Source organism: Staurois parvus, unplaced genomic scaffold, assembly GCF_062004578.1.
Source record: "Staurois parvus isolate SC_StPar_1 unplaced genomic scaffold, SC_StPar_1.0 ptg000247l, whole genome shotgun sequence".
NCBI classification, from domain to species: domain Eukaryota; kingdom Metazoa; phylum Chordata; class Amphibia; order Anura; family Ranidae; genus Staurois; species Staurois parvus.
Genome location: NW_028318043.1, coordinates 535,162 through 554,329, shown reverse-complemented (window position 1 = coordinate 554,329; position 19,168 = coordinate 535,162). Strand labels below are relative to the sequence as shown.

The 19,168-nt window shown below is 46.8% G+C and overlaps 1 protein-coding gene across 1 annotated transcript in view; it reads right to left on the bottom strand.

Annotated features, from left to right (window-relative positions):
* Nucleotides 1-19,168, bottom strand: part of GLI2 (GLI family zinc finger 2) — a 246,406-nt gene that overhangs the window by 170,167 nt on the left and 57,071 nt on the right. The window contains exon 2 of the mRNA XM_089680618.1: nucleotides 14,855-15,004. Coding sequence (XP_089536744.1) covers nucleotides 14,855-14,975 — 121 coding nt within the window. The 5' untranslated portion in view covers nucleotides 14,976-15,004. The remainder of the gene's footprint in view (nucleotides 1-14,854; nucleotides 15,005-19,168) is intronic.

Here is a 19,168-nt window from a genome sequence, read left to right as displayed (position 1 = left end):
GAGTATAACCCTCCCACAATGCCTTGCACACACCTCCGCGCCCAATAGAGAAGCGCGTTGGTACACGTCCCCTCCGAGACCTATAGAGAAGCGCGTCGGTACCCGTCCCCTCCGGGACCCATAGAGAAGCGCTTCGGTACCCGTCCCCTCCGGGACCATTAGAGAAGTGCGTTGGTACCCGTCCCCTCCGAGACCTATAGAGAAGCGCGTCGGTACCCGTCCCCTCCGGGACCCATACAGAAGCGCGTCGGTACCTGTCCCCTCCGGGACCCATAGAGAAGCGCGTCGGTACCCGTCCCCTCCAAGACCCATAGAGAATCGCGTCGGTACCCGTCCCCTCCGGGACCCATAGAGAAGCGCGTCGGTACACGTCCCCTACGGGACCAATAGAGAAGCGCGTCGGTACACGTCCCCTACGGGACCAATAGAGAATCGCGTCGGTACCCGTCCCCTACGGGACCAATAGAGAAGCGCGTCGGTACACGTCCCCTACGGGACCAATAGAGAAGCGCGTCGGTACCAGTCCCCTCCGGGACCCATAGAGAAGCGCGTCGGTACCCGTCCCCTCCGGGACCCATAGAGAAGCACGTCGGTACCCGTCCCCTCCGGGACCCATAGAGAAGCGCGTCGGTACACGTCCCCTACGGGACCAATAGAGAAGCGCGTCGGTACCCGTCCCCTCCGGGACCCATAGAGAAGCGCGTCGGTACACGTCCCCTACGGGACCAATAGAGAAGCGCGTCGGTACACGTCCCCTACGGGACCAATAGAGAATCGCGTCGGTACCCGTCCCCTACGGGACCAATAGAGAAGCGCGTCGGTACACGTCCCCTACGGGACCAATAGAGAAGCGCGTCGGTACCAGTCCCCTCCGGGACCCATAGAGAAGCGCGTCGGTACCCGTCCCCTCCGGGACCCATAGAGAAGCACGTCGGTACCCGTCCCCTCCGGGACCCATAGAGAAGCGCGTCGGTACACGTCCCCTACGGGACCAATAGAGAAGCGCGTCGGTACCAGTCCCCTCCGGGACCCATAGAGAAGCGCGTCGGTACCTGTCCCCTCTGGGACCCATAGAGAAGCGCGTCGGAACCCGTCCCCTCCGGGACCAATAGAGAAGCGCGTCGGTACCCGTCCCCTCGGGGACCCATAGAGAAGCGCGTCGGTACCCGTCCCCTCCGGGACCCATAGAGAAGCGCGTCGGTACACGTCCCCTACGGGACCAATAGAGAAGCGCGTCGGTACCAGTCCCCTCCGGGACCCATAGAGAAGCGCATCGGAACCCGTCCCCTCCGGGACCAATAGAGAAGCGCGTCGGTACCCGTCCCCTCGGGGACCCATAGAGAAGCGCGTCAGTACCTGTCCCCTCTGGGACCCATAGAGAAGCGCGTCGGAACCCGTCCCCTCCAGGACCAATAGAGAAGCGCGTCGGAACCCGTCCCCTCCAGGACCAATAGAGAAGCGCGTCGGAACCCGTCCCCTCCAGGACCAATAGAGAAGCGCGTCGGTACCCGTCCCCTCGGGGACCCATAGAGAAGCGCGTCAGTACCTGTCCCCTCTGGGACCCATAGAGAAGCGTGTCGGAACGCGTCCCCTCCGAGACCTTTACTTCCTGTCCCAGAGATGCAACAGGAAGTCTACAAAGTGAAAGGAGTTCCCCTCCTTGTACAGGTGTCCCCAAAAGCAGATTTTTCCTCAGCTCCGGGTCTGGTGACAACTCTAACATTTTGCATTTCCCTGTGACTTTTCAATGGTCACCAGGACATAGGGCGGTGAATAAAAGAACCTGACAGAGGGCCCAACTCTTCCTCATTTTATACAAAACTAAAACAGCCCTACAAATAATCTGTTTATATTCGCCTTCCCTGATTGCCCCCCCCCCGGCATCAATATGCTCATGAAATGTTTACAGAAAAAGATTTTTAATTACATTTTATATTTCAGTTTTCACTGGGTCTCTGTGCTTCTCTATGCCCCATGGCTGGTGGGAGGGGCCAACAGGGTGCTGTACATAGCTTCCTGAAAACATTACAGTTCTCCTTTCATGAGCCCCCAGTCCTGACACAAGCAGTGGGAGGAGTTATGCAAATATCAAAGCGCCTTGATGGGTGAGAGTCATTCTGGAGGAGTGGGCGTTACTAGGCCACTAGTTTGCATAGGTAACGCCCACATGTTATGCTGAGCCTATATGATTGATAGACACTGAAATCCAATGAATGAAAGGGGCGGACCCAGGGCAAGTCAGGCTAGATGACGGACAGGGACAGAAAGAGCTGGGTGTCAAACTGGTTGGGACATCCTCCAGCCAGGAAATGGGGCGGAGCTCTATCTGACTGGCTGCAGCTTCTAATGCACATTGTGAGAAGCTCCCAGTGTGCAGTGACATCAGAGGAAGACATGTCAGTTCAGGGGAGGAGCCGGTACACCTGTGCAAGACTGAAGGGGAGGAGCCAGTAGACATGTGCAAGACTGAATGGGAGGAGCCAGTACACCTGTGCAAGACTGAAGGGGAGGAGCCAGTACACCTGTGCAAGACTGAAGGGGAGGAGCCAGTACACCTGTGCAAGACTGAAGGGGAAGAGGAGGTACACCTGTGCAAGACTGAAGGGGAAGAGGAGGTACACCTGTGCAAGACTGAAGAGGAAGAGGAGGTACACCTGTGCAAGACTGATGGGGAGGAGCTGGTACACCTGTGCAAGACTGAAGGGGAGGAGCCGGTACACCTGTGCAAGACTGAAGGGGAGGAGTCGGTACACCTGTGCAAGACTGAAGGGGAGGAGTCGTTACACCTGTGCAAGACTGAAGGGGAGGAGTCGGTACACCTGCGCAAGACTGAAGGGAGGAGCCTGTACACCTGTGCAAGACTGAAGGGGAGGAGTCGTTACACCTGTGCAAGACTGAAGGGGAGGAGTTGTTACACCTGTGCAAGACTGAAGGGGAGGAGTCGTTACACCTGTGCAAGACTGAAGGGGAGGAGTTGTTACACCTGTGCAAGACTGAAGGGGAGGATCCGGTACACCTGTGCAAAACTGAAGGGGAGGATCCGGTACACCTGTGCAAAACTGAAGGGGGTGCTGGAGGAAGGATTTCAATGATTATAAAGGAATCTATTGATCAGGTCAGAGATATCGGAGAATCCAGTTGCTCCGTCTGGGATCTGTTCAGCAAAATCCAAGCTGCCTCCGCCGATCAAACACCATCCTCATTTGTTGCGCTGTTATTGATTGGCTGACCTCCGCAGTGAGTGACACCAGCACCATCATCTCTCTGCTGACATCTTTAAATCTGTCGTAGGCGGTAATAGATTGGCGGCAGAATCCATTTATTATCATTAGGAGGATGGCGGTTCAGGAAATGGGGGGGGCAGTGTGCCTGCTCGCCAAGTCTGATGGATCGCTTCAAACAGATGGCACCGCGCATTTCCATCCGCCGCTGTCACAAAACATCTTAATGGCCCTGGAGAGGGAGGAGGACCTGAGGGGGAACTCTAGACTGATATCTGTATACAGGAATTGTTTTACCTGTAATTCCACTTCATCCAGGAGTAATGACCTTATTGGTGAGATGGAGGTTCCTCACTGTCCAATCAGAGAGCTGCTCTCCAGCTCGAGTGTGTAATCCTCCCTCTGGCCTCCCCTTCAGTCTTGCACAGGTGTACTGGCTCCTCCCCTCCAGTCTTGCACAGGTGTACCAGCTCCTTCCCTTCAGTATTGCACAGGTGTATGGCTCCTCCCCTCCAGTCTTATACAGGTGTACCCGCTCCTCCCCTCCAGTTTTGTTCAGGTGTATCGGCTCCTCCCCTCTAGTCTTGCACAGGTGTATCGGCTCCTCCCCTCTAGCCCTGCACAGGTATACCGGCTCCTTCCCTCTAGTCTTGCACAGGTGTACCGGCTCCTCCCCTTCAGTCTTGCACAGGTGTACCGGCTCCTCCCCTTCAGTCTTGCATAGGTGTACCGGCTCCTCCCCTTCAGTCTTGCACAGGTGTACCGGCTCCTCCCCTTCAGTCTTGCACAGGTGTACCGGCTCCTCCCCTTCAGTCTTGCACAGGTGTATTGGCTCCTTCCCTTCAGTCTTGCACAGGTGTACCGGCTCCTCCCCTGGACTGAAATGGCTTACTCTGATGTCACCGCACACTGTGAGCTTCACAATGTGCATTAGAAGTCAGATAGCGCGTCGTCTTATTTCCAGGCTGGAGGACGTCCAACATCATTTAGTCACTTTCCTCCCCAGCCTGACTGTCCCTGGCCCCGCCTCTTTCATTGGATTTCGGTTCTTTCAATCATGGAGTCTCAACACAACATGTGGGAGTTACCTATGCAAATCCAGCCTTCTAGGAACGCCCACTCCTTCAGACAGACACCACCCATGAAGGCATCACAATATTTGCATAACTCCTCCCACTGCTTGCATTAGGACTCTTGAGAGAAGTACTGAGGCAGGGGGCAGTGATGTTTTCAGGAAGCTATGTACAGCCCCCTGCTGGTCCCTCCCATCAGCCACGATCTACCTGCATTGCATAGAGAACCACAGAGTGATTTCACTGTACTCTGAGCTTCTCACACTGTGCATTAGAAGCTGCAGCAAGAAAGAGCTCCGCCTCAATTCCTGGCTGGAGGATGTCCAGCGTCATCTAACTCTCTCCTCCCCAGCCTGACTGTCCGCAGCCCCTTTTCATTCATTGGAAATCAGTTCCTTTAATCATGAAGACTCAGCATCTCGTGTGGGTGTTCCCTAGGGGCGGTCTGCATGTAAATACAGAATGCCTAGGAATACATTCACCCATCATGGCATTTGATTTGCATAACTCCTCCCACCCTTGCATCAGGGCTCAGGGCTTTTGAGAGGAGTACTGAGGCTGGGGGCTGTGATCTTTCCACCAGCCATGATCTACATAGGACAGCATAGAGACACCCTTCCGGCCCCTCCCACCAGCCATGATTTACATAGGAACGCAAGGAGACACCCTGCTGGCCCCTCCCACCAGCCACGATTTACATAGGAAAGCACAGAGACACCCTGTCGGCCCCTCCCACCAGCCACGATTTACATAGGACAGCACAGAGACACCCTGCCGGCCCCTCCCACCAGCCATGATTTACATAGGAAAGGACAGAGACACCCTGCCGGCCCCTCCCACCAGCCACGATCTACATAGGACAGCATAGAGACACCCTGCCGGCCCCTCCCACCAGCCACGATTTACATAGGAAAGCACAGAGACACCCTGCCGGCCCCTCCCACCAGCCACGATCTACATAGGAAAGGACAGAGACACCCTGCCGGCCCCTCCCACCAGCCACGATCTACATAGGACAGCATAGAGACACCCTGCCGGCCCCTCCCACCAGCCACGATTTACATAGGAAAGCACAGAGACACCCTGCCGGCCCCTCCCACCAGCCACGATCTACATAGGAAAGCACAGAGACACCCTGCTGGCCCCTCCCACCAGCCACGATCTACATAGGAAAGTACAGAGACACCCACCAGCCACGATTTACATAGGTAAGAACAGAGACACCCTGCCGGTCCCTCCCACCAGCCATGATCTGCTTGCATTGCATAGAGAAGCACAGATGATGTCACTGCGTCTATAATAAGGTATTTAATGGGGGGATGGGGGGGGACTAGGAAAGGCAAAGGAGAAGAGTTGGGTCACCGGGTTGTACTGTCTGGCAGGTGTGTCGGTGTCACAAAACTGGCTTGAAAATGTATTTCAACGGCAAATTCAGCTTCTTGGCTGGAGTCCGGCATCAATAATAGGATTGCAGGAAATGAATAGAGAAGGACGGGATTAAATATTCCAGATTTTAAAATTCGCTACACAATCAGATCACAGAGACCGGCAGCCGGGACCGTCCCTGGAAATCACAGATATTCATCTGCCATACGGAGGGGAAAAATGTCGCCTTTTTTCGTACTTTTTTTGCACTTCTCTGGATTTTCCCCACGGAACGCGCGGCGAACACGAAATCTAATTGCAGGAAAGTTGAAGACAAAGCCGCTCTCCCTGCTGGTCACTCTGAGTTATTTATTAGGAATCCTTTAAGGGCTTTTTAGAGCTGATTAGAGACTTCTTTCATCATGTGTCTGCTCCATCTTCAAACAGCCTCCCTGGAAGTCCTCCGCTCACTAAGATCTCTCCCCTACATTATTCATTCAACAGGCGAGATAAAGAGCGCTGAGCAGGGGGGAGGGGGGCTGGGGGTCCGGGGACCCCAGGAGGACTCAGTCCCCCCAGAACTCCGGACCTACATTCCACATTACACCGGAAAAGTCTGCAAAGTTCTAAAAAGGGAATAAGGCTTCACATGTATTGGAAAGAATTTTATATTCCCTTTACATTTCATGGAGATAGATAGATAGATAGATAGATAGATAGATAGATAGATAGATAGATAGATAATAGATAGATAGATAGATAGATAGATAGATAGATAGATAGATAATAGATAGATAGATAGATAGATAGATAGATAGATAGATAGATAGATAATAGATAGATAATAGATAGATAGATAGATAGATAGATAATAGATAGATAGATAATAGATAGATGATAGATAGATAGATAGATAATAGATAGATGATAGATAGATAGATAGATAGATGATCGATAGATAGATAGATAGATAGATAGATAGATAGATAGATAGATAGATAGATAGATAATAGATAGATAGATAGATAGATAGATAGATAGATAGATAGATAATAGATAGATAGATAGATAATAGATAGATGATAGATAGATAGATAGATAGATAGATAGATAGATAGATAGATAGATAGATAGATAGATAGATAGATAATAGATAGATAGATAGATAATAGATAGATAGATAGATAGATAATAGATAGATAGATAGATAGATAGATAGATAGATAGATAGATAGATAGATAATAGATAGATAGATAGATAATAGATAGATAGATAGATAGATAGATAGATAATAGATAGATAGATAATAGATAGATGATAGATAGATAGATAGATAATAGATATGAAAAGATGGATAGATATAGATAATCCATCTATCTTTTCTTCAGCGAAGGAAATGTGTATTTGCTCCCCGGCTGATGTTGAATGTTCGCCCCTCACACAGAAACGATCGGTCTAACAATGGAATGTTCGCCCCTCACACAGAAATGATCGGTCTAACAATGGAATGTTCGGTGTAACACTGAGAGACAGAATACAACAACAAATTCAGCAGAAATGCGTCTAACAAGTGATGACTGATCTGCATGTTCATGAGGGAAAGAAGGATTTGATCCCCTATCATTCAGCAGGATTTCTGGCTCCCAGGTGTCTTTCATACAGGTAACAAGCTGAGATTAGAAGCAGTCTCTTAAAGGGAGTGCTGCTAATCTCATTGTGTTACCTGTATAAAAGACACCTGTCCACAGGAGCCATCAAACCATCAGATTCCAAACTCTCCACCATGGCAAAGACCAAAGAGCTGTCCAAGGATGTCAGGGACAAGATGGTAGACCTACACAAGGCTGGACTGGGCTACCAAACTATGGCCAAGCAGCTTGGTGAGAAGGTGACAACAGTTGGTGCAATCATTCACAAATGGAAGAAACACAAAACAAGTGTCAGTCTCCCTAGGTCTGGTGCACCATGCAAGATCTCACCTCGTGGAGTGTCAATGATCATGAGAACAGTGAGGAATCATCCCAGAACTACACGTGAGGATCTTGTCAATGATCTCCAGGCAGCTGGGACCACAGTCACCAAGCAAACAATTGGTAACACACTACGCCGACAAGGACTGAAATCCTGCAGTGCCCGCACGGTCCCTCTGCTCAAGAAAGCACATGTCCAGCCCGTCTGAAGTCTGCCACTGAACATCTGAATGATGCAGAGGAGGACTGGTGGGAAGTGTTGTGGTCAGAGGAGACCAAAATCCAGCTCTTTGGCATCAACTCAACTCACTGTGTTTGGAGGAGGAATGCTGCCTATGACCCCAAGAACACCATCCCAACTGTAAAACATGGTGGTGGAAACATTCTGCTTTGGGGTTTTTTTTTCTGCTAAGGGGACAGGACAACTGCACCGCATCAAAGGGACGATGGACGGGGCAATGTACCCTCAAATCTTGGGTGAGAACCTTTTTCCCTCAGCCAGGGCATTGAGAATGGGTGGTGGATGGGTGTTCCAGCATGACAATGACCCAAAACACACGGCCAAGGCAACAAAGGAGCGGCTCAAGAAGAAGCACATTAAGGTCCTGGAGTGGCTTAGCCAGTCTCCACACCTTCATCCGATTGAAAATCTGTGGAGGAGCTGAAAGTTCGAGTTGCCAAACGTCAGCCATCAAACCTTAATGACTTGGAGAGGATCTGCCAAGAGGAGTGGGCCAAAATCCCTCCTGAGATGTGTGCGAACCTGGGGGCCAACTACAGGAAACGTCTGACCTCTGTGATGGCCAACAAGGGATTGGCCACCAAGTACTAAGTCATGTTTTGTGAAGGAGATCAAATCCTTCTTTCCCTCATGAACATGCAGATCCGTCATCATTTGTTAGACTTCTGCTGAATTTGTTGTTGTATTCTGTCTCTCAGTGTTACACCGAACATTCCATTGTTAGACCGATCATTTCTGTGTGAGGGGCGAACATTCCATTGTTAGACCGATCATTTTTGTGTGAGGGGCGAACATTCACCATCAGCCGGGGAGCAAATACACATTTCCTTCATTGTAGATAGATAATCTATCTATCTATCTATCTATCTATTATCTATCTATCTATTATCTATCTATTATCTATCTATCTATCTATCTATTATCTATCTATTATCTATCTGTTATCTATTATCTATCTATCTATCTATCTATCTATCTATCTATCTATCATCTATCTATCTATCTATCATCTATCTATCTATTATCTATCTATCTATTATCTATCTATCTATTATCTATCTATTATCTATCTATCTATCTATCTATCTATCTATCTATCTATCTATCTATTATCTATCTATTATCTATCTATCTATCTATTATCTATCTATCTATTATCTATCTATTATCTATCTATCTATCTATCTATCTATCTATTATCTATCTATCTATTATCTATCTATTATCTATCTATCTATCTATCTATCTATCTATCTATCTATCTATCTATCTATTATCTATCTATTATCTATCTATCTATCTATTATCTATCTATCTATTATCTATCTATCTATCTATCTATCTATCTATCTATCTATCTATCTATCTATTATCTATCTATTATCTATCTATCTATCTATCTATCTATTATCTATCTATCTATTATCTATCTATCTATCTATCTATCTATCTATCTATCTATCTATCTATCTATCTATTATCTATCTATTATCTATCTATCTATCTATTATCTATCTATCTATTATCTATCTATTATCTATCTATCTATCTATCTATCTATCTATCTATCTATTATCTATCTATTATCTATATATCTATTATCTATCTATCTATTATCTATCTATCTATTATCTATCTATCATCTATCTATCTATCTATCTATCTATCTATCTATCTATCTATTATCTATCATCTATCTATTATCTATCTATCTATCTATCTATCTATCTATCTATCTATCTATCTATCTATCTATCTATCTATCTATCTATCTATCTATCTATCTATTATCTATCATCTATCTATTATCTATCTATCTATCTATCTATCTATCTATCTATCTATCTATCTATCTATCTATCTATCTATCTATCTATTATCTATCTATCTATCTATCTATCTATCTATCAAATTGTAAGCTCCCAGGCAATAGATGGATGGATAGATATTAGGACAGATAGAAGAAAACCTAGAAGGATGGATGGAGTAAGAAAAGATAGATAGATAGTGTATGGTAGGATGAGCCAATCAGCACACATTGCACTGCTTCTTTAGGTCCTATTGGCTGCAGATCAGTGCAATGGTGGTGGATTGCGTCGCATTGCGCTTAAAAAAAAATGTGTGCGCACTGCAAACGCCATAGGTGGTGCGTTTTACTAGTTAACGGGAGGCGGTCGCAAAGCATCACAGCCTGTAGAACTCTGCAGACAGCGGTATCTCTGCCTCGCCGCGCTGACGCAACACGAACGCTGCAGTGTGAACATCGCCATACGCTCTGTAAATTTGATTGGTGTTGATAGGTGGTCTGCAAGCTTTCGGGGTCCCACCCCCCTTTCTTGGTCCAATGCAAGGAGCCGTAGATACATTGTATCCGTTGCAAGCAGCCGTAGATACATTGGATGCAAGCAGCAGTAGATACATTGTATCCAACACAAGGAACAGTAGATACATTGTATCCGATGCAAGGAGCAGTAGATACATTGTATCCGATGCAAGGAGCAGTAGATACATTGTATCCGATGCAAGGAGCAGTAGATACATTGTATCCGATGCAAGGAGCAGTAGATACATTGTATCCGATGCAAGGAGCAGTAGATACATTGTATCCGATGCAAGGAGTCATAGATACATTGTATCTGATGAAAGCATTCTAAAAAGGAGTTGATTACTGATTGGTTGCTATAGGAGACTAATATCTCGACTGATCGATGACAATGTTGCAATGCCCCCCCCCCCCAATGTGCGCAGCACTATGTAACCAGCCCTGTACCCAGAATCCTTTGCTCCTCCTGAGCTCTGGTCTTTATCAGCATGCAGAATCTGGGAATTGTCTCCTTTAATCAGCTGGACAGCTCCATCTTGGGAGACACAAAGTTCTCTTTTAAACAAATGGTCAGATTTCCTCCTCCTCCTCCTCCTCCACTGGAGCAGATTGTGACACCAGAGGGATTGTGGGAAATCAGAGGTGGGGGGGGGGGGGGTGCAAGTCCTGGAAATCATCAATTAGGAGGGTCCCTTCAGCAATCAACTCTAAACTTTAACAGCCTGTGTACAATCACACCTTGGCATCTGTCACAGAGGTAATTAAATCCCCACAATGGCGCCCCCCTGCTGATTTCAAAGGCCTCTCCCCCCTCCAGGCCCCCATGAAACACTGACTGTGCGGATCAATAAAACTCTGCGCCGCACCCAGAAAAAGTGTTAAATCCTTCAGTTCCTTCACATCAGGTTTAAATCACAGCGAACAAATGGCGTTCCCCGTCCAATCACAGCAAACAAATGTCTTGCCCCAGTCCAATCACAGCGAACAAATGTCTTGCCCCGGTCCAATCACAGGGAACAAATGTCTTGCCCCGGTCCAATCACACCGAACAAATGTCTTGCCCCGTCCAATCACAGCGAACAAATGTCTTGCCCCGGTCCAATCACAGGGAACAAATGTCTTGCCCCGGTCCAATCACACCGAACAAATGTCTTGCCCCGTCCAATCACAGGGAACAAATGTCTTGCCCCGTCCAATCACAGCGAATAAATGGCATGCCCCGGTCCAATCACAGCGAACAAATGGCATGCCCCGGTCCAATCACAGCGAACAAATGTCTTGCCCCGGTCCAATCACAGCGAACAATTGGCTTGCCCCGTCCAATCACAGCGAACAAATGTCTTGCCCCGGTCCAATCACAGCGAACAAATGTCTTGCCCCCGTCCAATCACAGCAAACAAATGTCTTGCCCCCGGTCCAATCACAGCTTACAAATGTCTTGCCCTGTCCAATCACAGCGAACAAATGTCTTGCCCCGTCCAATCACAGCGAACAAATGTCTTGCCCCCGTCCAATCACAGCGAACAAATGTCTTGCCCCCGTCCAATCACAGCAAACAAATGTCTTGCCTCCATCCAATCACAGCGAACAAATGTCTTGCCCCGTCCAATCACAGCTTACAAATGTCTTGCCCTGTCCAATCACAGCGAACAAATGTCTTGCCCCGTCCAATCACAGCGGACAAATGTCTTGCCCTGTCCAATCACAGCGAACAAATGTCTTGCCCCGGTCCAATCACAGCGAACAAATAACTTGCCCCCGTCCAATCACAGCGAACAAATGGCGTGCCCCGTCCAATCACAGCGAACAAATGGCTTGCCCTGTCCAATCACAGCAAACAAATGTCTTGCCCCGGTCCAATCACAGCTTACAAATGTCTTGCCCTGTCCAATCACAGCGAACAAATGTCTTGCCCCGTCCAATCACAGCGGACAAATGTCTTGCCCTGTCCAATCACAGCGAACAAATGTCTTGCCCCGGTCCAATCACAGCGAACAAATAACTTGCCCCCGTCCAATCACAGCGAACAAATGGCGTGCCCCGTCCAATCACAGCGAACAAATGGCTTGCCCTGTCCAATCACAGCAAACAAATGTCTTGCCCCGGTCCAATCGCAGCCAACAAATGTCTTGCCCCGTCCAATCACAGCGAACAAATGGCTTGCCCCAGTCCAATCACAGCGAATAAATGGCTTGCCCCGGTCCAATCACAGGAGAGACGCGGAGAGGTTTTTATTCGGAAATGGGAAAGGAACCTTTTTAGTGGGTTGGCGGGACGTTTTATGAGTTGGATCTGGAAAAAAAATCACAAAACCGGAAAGATTGCAAAAAGTTTGGTTTGGAGCAGAAAACTACGACGCAGAAAGATCGGCGGGTTAAAAGTTGGGGGCGAATTGCCGACCAGGATGGAGTGGGGGGTGAATCTCCAACAAGGGCGGAGAGTGGGGGCGAATCTCCACCTAGGATGGGGAGTGGGGATGAATCTCCACCTAGAAAGGGGAGTGGGGGTGAATCTCCAACAAGGACAGGGAGTGGGGCGAATCTCCAACAAGGGCGTAGAGTGGGGGAAATCTCTAACAAGGACAGGGAGTGGGGGGCGAATCTCCAACCGGGACGGGGAGTGGAGGCAAATCTTTTGGAGTTTGGTTCCCCAATGTTACAAAATCTCCTCTCACCCTCCTAGACCTCCTCATTCACTAGATATATGACATTCAATGCTGAAGGAATCCTGAAACGCCCTTTGTTTATAAACAAAGTCATGTGACCGCCATCTCAGCCCGGCTCAGTTTATAAACAAAGCCATGTGACCGCCATCCCAGCCCGGCTCAGTTTATAAACAAAGCCATGTGACCGCCATCTCAGCCCGGCTCAGTTTATAAACAAAGCCATGTGACCGCCATCCCAGCCCGGCTCAGTTTATAAACAAAGCCATGTGACCGCCATCTCAGCCCGGCTCAGTTTATAAACAAAGCCATGTGACCGCCATCTCAGCCCGGCTCGGTTTATAAACAAAGCCATGTGACCGCCATCTCAGCACGACTCAGTTTATAAACAAAGCCATGTGACCACCATCTCAGCCCGGCTCAGTTTATAAACAAAGCCATGTGACTGCCATCTCAGCACGACTCAGTTTATAAACAAAGCCATGTGACTGCCATCTCAGCACAACTCAGTTTATAAACAAAGCCATGTGACTGCCATCTCAGCACAACTCAGTTTATAAACAAAGCCATGTGACTGCCATCTCAGCCCGGCTCAGTTTATAAACAAAGCCATGTGACCGCCATCTCAGCACGGCTCAGTGTATAAACAAAGCCATGTGACCGCCATCTCAGCCTGGCTCAGTGTATAAACAAAGCCATGTGACCGCCATCTCAGCCCGGCTCAGTTTATAAACAAAGCCATGTGACCGCCATCTCAGCACGACTCAGTTTATAAACAAAGCCATGTGACTGCCATCTCAGCACAACTCAGTTTATAAACAAAGCCATGTGACTGCCATCTCAGCACAACTCAGTTTATAAACAAAGCCATGTGACTGCCATCTCAGCCCGGCTCAGTTTATAAACAAAGCCATGTGACCGCCATCTCAGCCCGGCTCAGTGTATAAACAAAGCCATGTGACCGCCATCTCAGCACGGCTCAGTGTATAAACAAAGCCATGTGACCGCTATCTCAGCCCGGCTCAGTGTATAAACAAAGCCATGTGACCGCCATCTCAGCCCGGCTCAGTTTATAAACAAAGCCATGTGACCGCCATCTCAGCACGACTCAGTTTATAAACAAAGCCATGTGACTGCCATCTCAGCACAACTCAGTTTATAAACAAAGCCATGTGACTGCCATCTCAGCACAACTCAGTTTATAAACAAAGCCATGTGACTGCCATCTCAGCACAACTCAGTTTATAAACAAAGCCATGTGACTGCCATCTCAGCACAACTCAGTTTATAAACAAAGTCATGTGACTGCCATCTCAGCCCGGCTCAGTTTATAAACAAAGCCATGTGACCGCCATCTCAGCCCGGCTCAGTGTATAAACAAAGCCATGTGACCGCCATCTCAGCCCGGCTCAGTGTATAAACAAAGCCATGTGACCGCCATCTCAGCACGACTCAGTTTATAAACAAAGCCATGTGACCGCCATCTCAGCCCGGCTGTTTATAAACAAAGAATTGTTGTAGTGGATGGCCGGATTGGTATAAAAAAACAACCCAGGAAAAATGTGACAAAAATGTAACAAACTTTCAATGACGGTGAAATCGAATATTTGGCGGTAAAAACCGATTTAGCGGCAATCGCTCCGCTCTCCTTGCATTATTGGCGCTGTGTATGGCCCGCGGTACGCGCTCCCGTATCCTCTAATCCCCCCCCTCCCCCCAGGACACAGCATCCCCCACACGTCTGACACACATTAGTAACCTATTACTGGAAGTATCAGATATCACACGGAGACGAGAATCGCTGCGAAGCGTCGGCTGTCAATCACCAGACAAGCAGACGGCTAATAACGCCAATTTTCACAATCCTCCCCTAACAAGCGGTATTATGGAGCGCGGTGACGTCACGGCGTGAGAAAAACCAACAACGGCGCTCCAAAACCAAACACAAAATATACAAGTCCATAAAATCGCAAACACGGCGCACAAGCAGCGCGGTACCTGCGGAGGAGGTGGTGTGTGCGGCCGCCTTCTTCCCGACCTCCGAGAAAGCGTTCCCGTCCAGAGCAGACGCTTTGCCCTCCTTCTTGTGCGCGGTGCTCACGGCGCCCGAACCCTCCATGTCAGCGACTCATACTCCACAGATGCAGCCTGGAAAACAGAAGGGAAATTCCGGGGTTATGCGATGTTATGATGTCATGCGATGTCGTGTGATGTCATGTGATGTCATGCGATGTCGTGATGTCATGTGATGTCAGACCAAAAGCCCCCCCCCCCCCCCGGGTCACACCAAGTCACATGATTTAAAAGTCGGATGTCATTGCGATTTGAGGTGCGATTTGCGAGACGTCTTGCGCACCGATCTGACCGCTGTAATTGCGGACATTAGGGGGCGACTTGGAATTCGATTTGTGATTCGCAATGGCATGCAAATCGCATTCCAAGTCGCAGCCTTTGCGGCCCGGGGGCTAAACCGACAAGACCGACCTCCTCTGTCCTATTGCTTTCCTACCTGCATTGCATAGAGAAGCACAGAGACCCAGGTGCTGTGATGATTTCAGGAAGCCACATACAGCATCCTGCTGCGCCCACACACACACACATACTCACCAGCCATAATCTGCCTGCATTGCATAGTGAAGCACGGGGACCCAGGTGATGATTTCAGGAAGCCATATACAGCATCCTGCTGCGCCCCCCCACTTGCCAGCCATGATCTGCCTGCATCGCATAGAGAAGCACAGAGACCCAGGTGCTGTGATGATTTCAGGAAGCTATACACAGCATCTCGGTGCACCCCTCTCATCAGCCATGATCTGCCTGCATTGCATTGGGAAACACAGAGACCCAGGTGCTGTGATGATTTCAGGAAGAAATATAACGCATCCCGGTGCACTCCTCTCATCAGCCATGATCTGCCTGCATTGCATAGGGAAGCACAGAGACCCAGGTGCTGTGATGATTTCAGGAAGAAATATATGGCATCCCGGTGCACTCCTCTCATCAGCCATGATCTGCCTGCATTGCATAGGGAAGCACAGAGACCCAGGTGCTGTGATGATTTCAAGAAGCCATATACAGCATCCTGCTGCGCCCCCACCCCCATTCGCCAGCCATGATCTGCCTTCATTGCATAGAGAAGCACAGAGACACAGGTGTTGTGATGGTTTCAGGAGGTCCAAGTCGCACCCTGTGTGGTCGGGGGCTAAACCAACAAGACCGACCTACTCTGTCTTATTGTTTTCCTAGCCCTACTCCGTATCTACCTGCATTGCATAGAGAAGCACAGAGACCCAGGTGCTGTGATGATTTCAGTTAGTCATATACAGCATCCTGGTGCACCCTTCTCATCAGCCATGATCTGCCTGCATTGCATAGAGAAGCACAGAGATCCAGGTGCTGTGATGATTTCAGGAAGCTATATACAGCATCCTGCCCCCTTTCCCACACACACTTGCCAGCCATGATCTGCCTGCATTGCATAGAGAAGCACAGAGATCCAGGAGTGACATCACTGGGTTTAAAACAAGGTACGTAATGAAAATGGAATCATCCTGAGATGTGGCGGCTGCATTCGTTTTCTTTTTCTTTAGATTTTTTCCCCTCCCTCTGTTTTCACCTGGCGATCTGGCCAGTAACACACCTCCTGCATTAGAGCGCCCCCACTCTGGAGGAAGGAGCACAGGGGGCACCTTTTGGACAGCAGCATTGGCAGACTTTCAAGCGGTATTAGGCCGGGTTCACATACATGCAGTGCGGTATATTGCATGTGATTCACACCGGAACCGCACCGCATTCCCTGCCAATCACATGCGATTTGTGTGCGGTGCCATCGGAGCCGTGCATTACGTATGGTTCTAATCGCACCGCGTCACATTCCAGTGCATTCCGGATCCATCATTTCTGCACCCGGAACGCATCGGAACTGCAAGCACTGATGTGATCTCTGACACGGACAGCCATATAATCGACTTTCTGTGCATTTTGGACGCAGAAAAAAAGCAACTGAAACGCATGGAGTGTGAACCGGCCCTAAAAAAGAAAACGAACGCAGCTGCTGCATCCAACGATCGGTAAGCAGATATCTTAGGGTCCTTTCAAACGTGCAGTTTTTTTCTGCAGTTCAGTCAAAACAGGAGTTTACAGCCATCTTTTCATCCGTTTACATCCGTTTTTCATCCATTTATGTCCATTTACATCCTTTTTTATCCATTTGGATCAGTTTACATCCATTTACATCAGTTTTCATCTGTTTAGATCCATTTACATCCTTTTTTATCCATTTGGATCAGTTTACATCCATTTACATCTGTTTTCATCTGTTTAGATCCATTTTACATCCGTTATTCATCCGTTTATGTCGGTTTTCATCCATTTTCATCTGTCTACATCTGTTTTTGGTCCGTTCTAGGTTTTATTTGCAGAAGAAAAATAAGGTTTTCTTCTGTTCAAAAAAACAGATATTAACAGATGCAGCCATTAATGAGATGATCATCCGTATACATCTGTTTTTTATCCGTTTAGATCAGTTTACATCCATTTACATCCGTTTTTGGTCCGTTGACAACCAGTTTTCATTCATTTAGATCCATTTACATCCGTTTTTCATTCATTTAGATCCATTTACATCAGTTTTTCATCCGTTTATGTCCGTTTGCATCCGTTTTTTATCTGTTTGGATCAGTTTACATCCATTTACATCTGTTTAGATCCGTTTTTCATTTGACTATGTCCATTTACATCGGTTTTTCATCCATTTAGATCCCTTTTCATCCATTTATGTCCGTTTACATCCTTTTTTATCCATTTGGATCAGTTTACATACATTTACATCAGTATTCATTCGTTTAGATCCTTTGACATCCGTTTATGTCCGTTTTCATCTGTCTACATCTGTTTCTGGTCCGTTCCAGGTTTTTTTTGTGGAAGAAAAATAAGGTTTTCTTCTGTTCAAAAAAACAGATGTTAACAGATGCAGCCATTAATGAGATGATCATTCATTTACATCTGTTTTTTATCCATTTAGATCATTTTACATCCATTTACATCCGTTTTTGGTCTGTTGACATCTGGTTTTCATTCATTTAGATCCATTTACATCAGTTTTTCATCCATTTATGTCCGTTTGCATCCGTTTTTTATATGTTTGGATCAGTTTACATCTCTTTAGATCCGTTTTTCATTTGTTTATGTCCATTTACATCATATTTTCATCCATTTAGATTATTTTTTATCCATTTATGGCCGTTTACATAATTTTTTATCCATTTGGATCAGTTTACATCCATTTACATCCATTTACATCCATTTACATCAGTTTTCATCTGTTTAGATCCATTTATATCTGTTTTTCATCCGTTTATGTCCGTTTTCATCTGTCTACATTTGTTTTTGGTCCATTCCAGGGTTTTTTTGCGGAAGAAAAATAAAGTTTTCTTCTGTTCAAAAAAACAGATGTTAACAGATGCAGCCATTAATGGGATGATCATCCGTTTACATCTGTTTTTTATCCGTTTAGATCAGTTTACATCCCGTTACATCTGTTTTTATCTGTTTACATCAGTTTACATCCATTTACATCTGTTTTTGGTCCATTGACATCCGGTTTTCATTCATTTAGATCCATTTACATCAGTTTTTCATCCATTTAGATCCATTTACATCAGTTTTTCATCCATTTATGTCCGTTTGCATCCTTTTTTTATCGGTTTGGATCAGTTTACATCCGTTTACATCTGTTTAGATGGTTTTTTTCATTTGTTTATGTTCATTTACATCAGTTTTTCATCCGTTTAGATTGTTTGACATCCGTTTTTCATCAGTTTATGTCTGTTTTCATCTGTCTACATCTGTTTTTGGTCCGTTCCAAGTTTTTTTTGCGGAAGAAAAATAAGGTTTTCTTCTGTTCAAAAAAACAGATGTTAACAGATGCAGCCATTAATGAATGTAAAGAGATGATCATCCTTTTACATCCGTTTTTTATCCGTTTAATAAGTTTACATCCATTTACATCCATTTTTGGTCCGTTGACATCCCGTTTTCATTCATTTAGATCTATTTACATCAGTTTTTCATCCATTTAGAGCGATTTACATACGTTTTTCATCCATTTATGTCCGTTTGCATCCGTTTTTTATATGTTTGGATCAGTTTACATCTCTTTAGATCCGTTTTTCATTTGTTTATGTCCATTTACATCATTTTTTCATCCGTTTAGATCCTTTTTTATCCATTTATGGCAGTTTACATAATTTTTTATCCATTTGGATCAGTTTACATCCATTTACATCCATTTACATCAGTTTTCATCTGTTT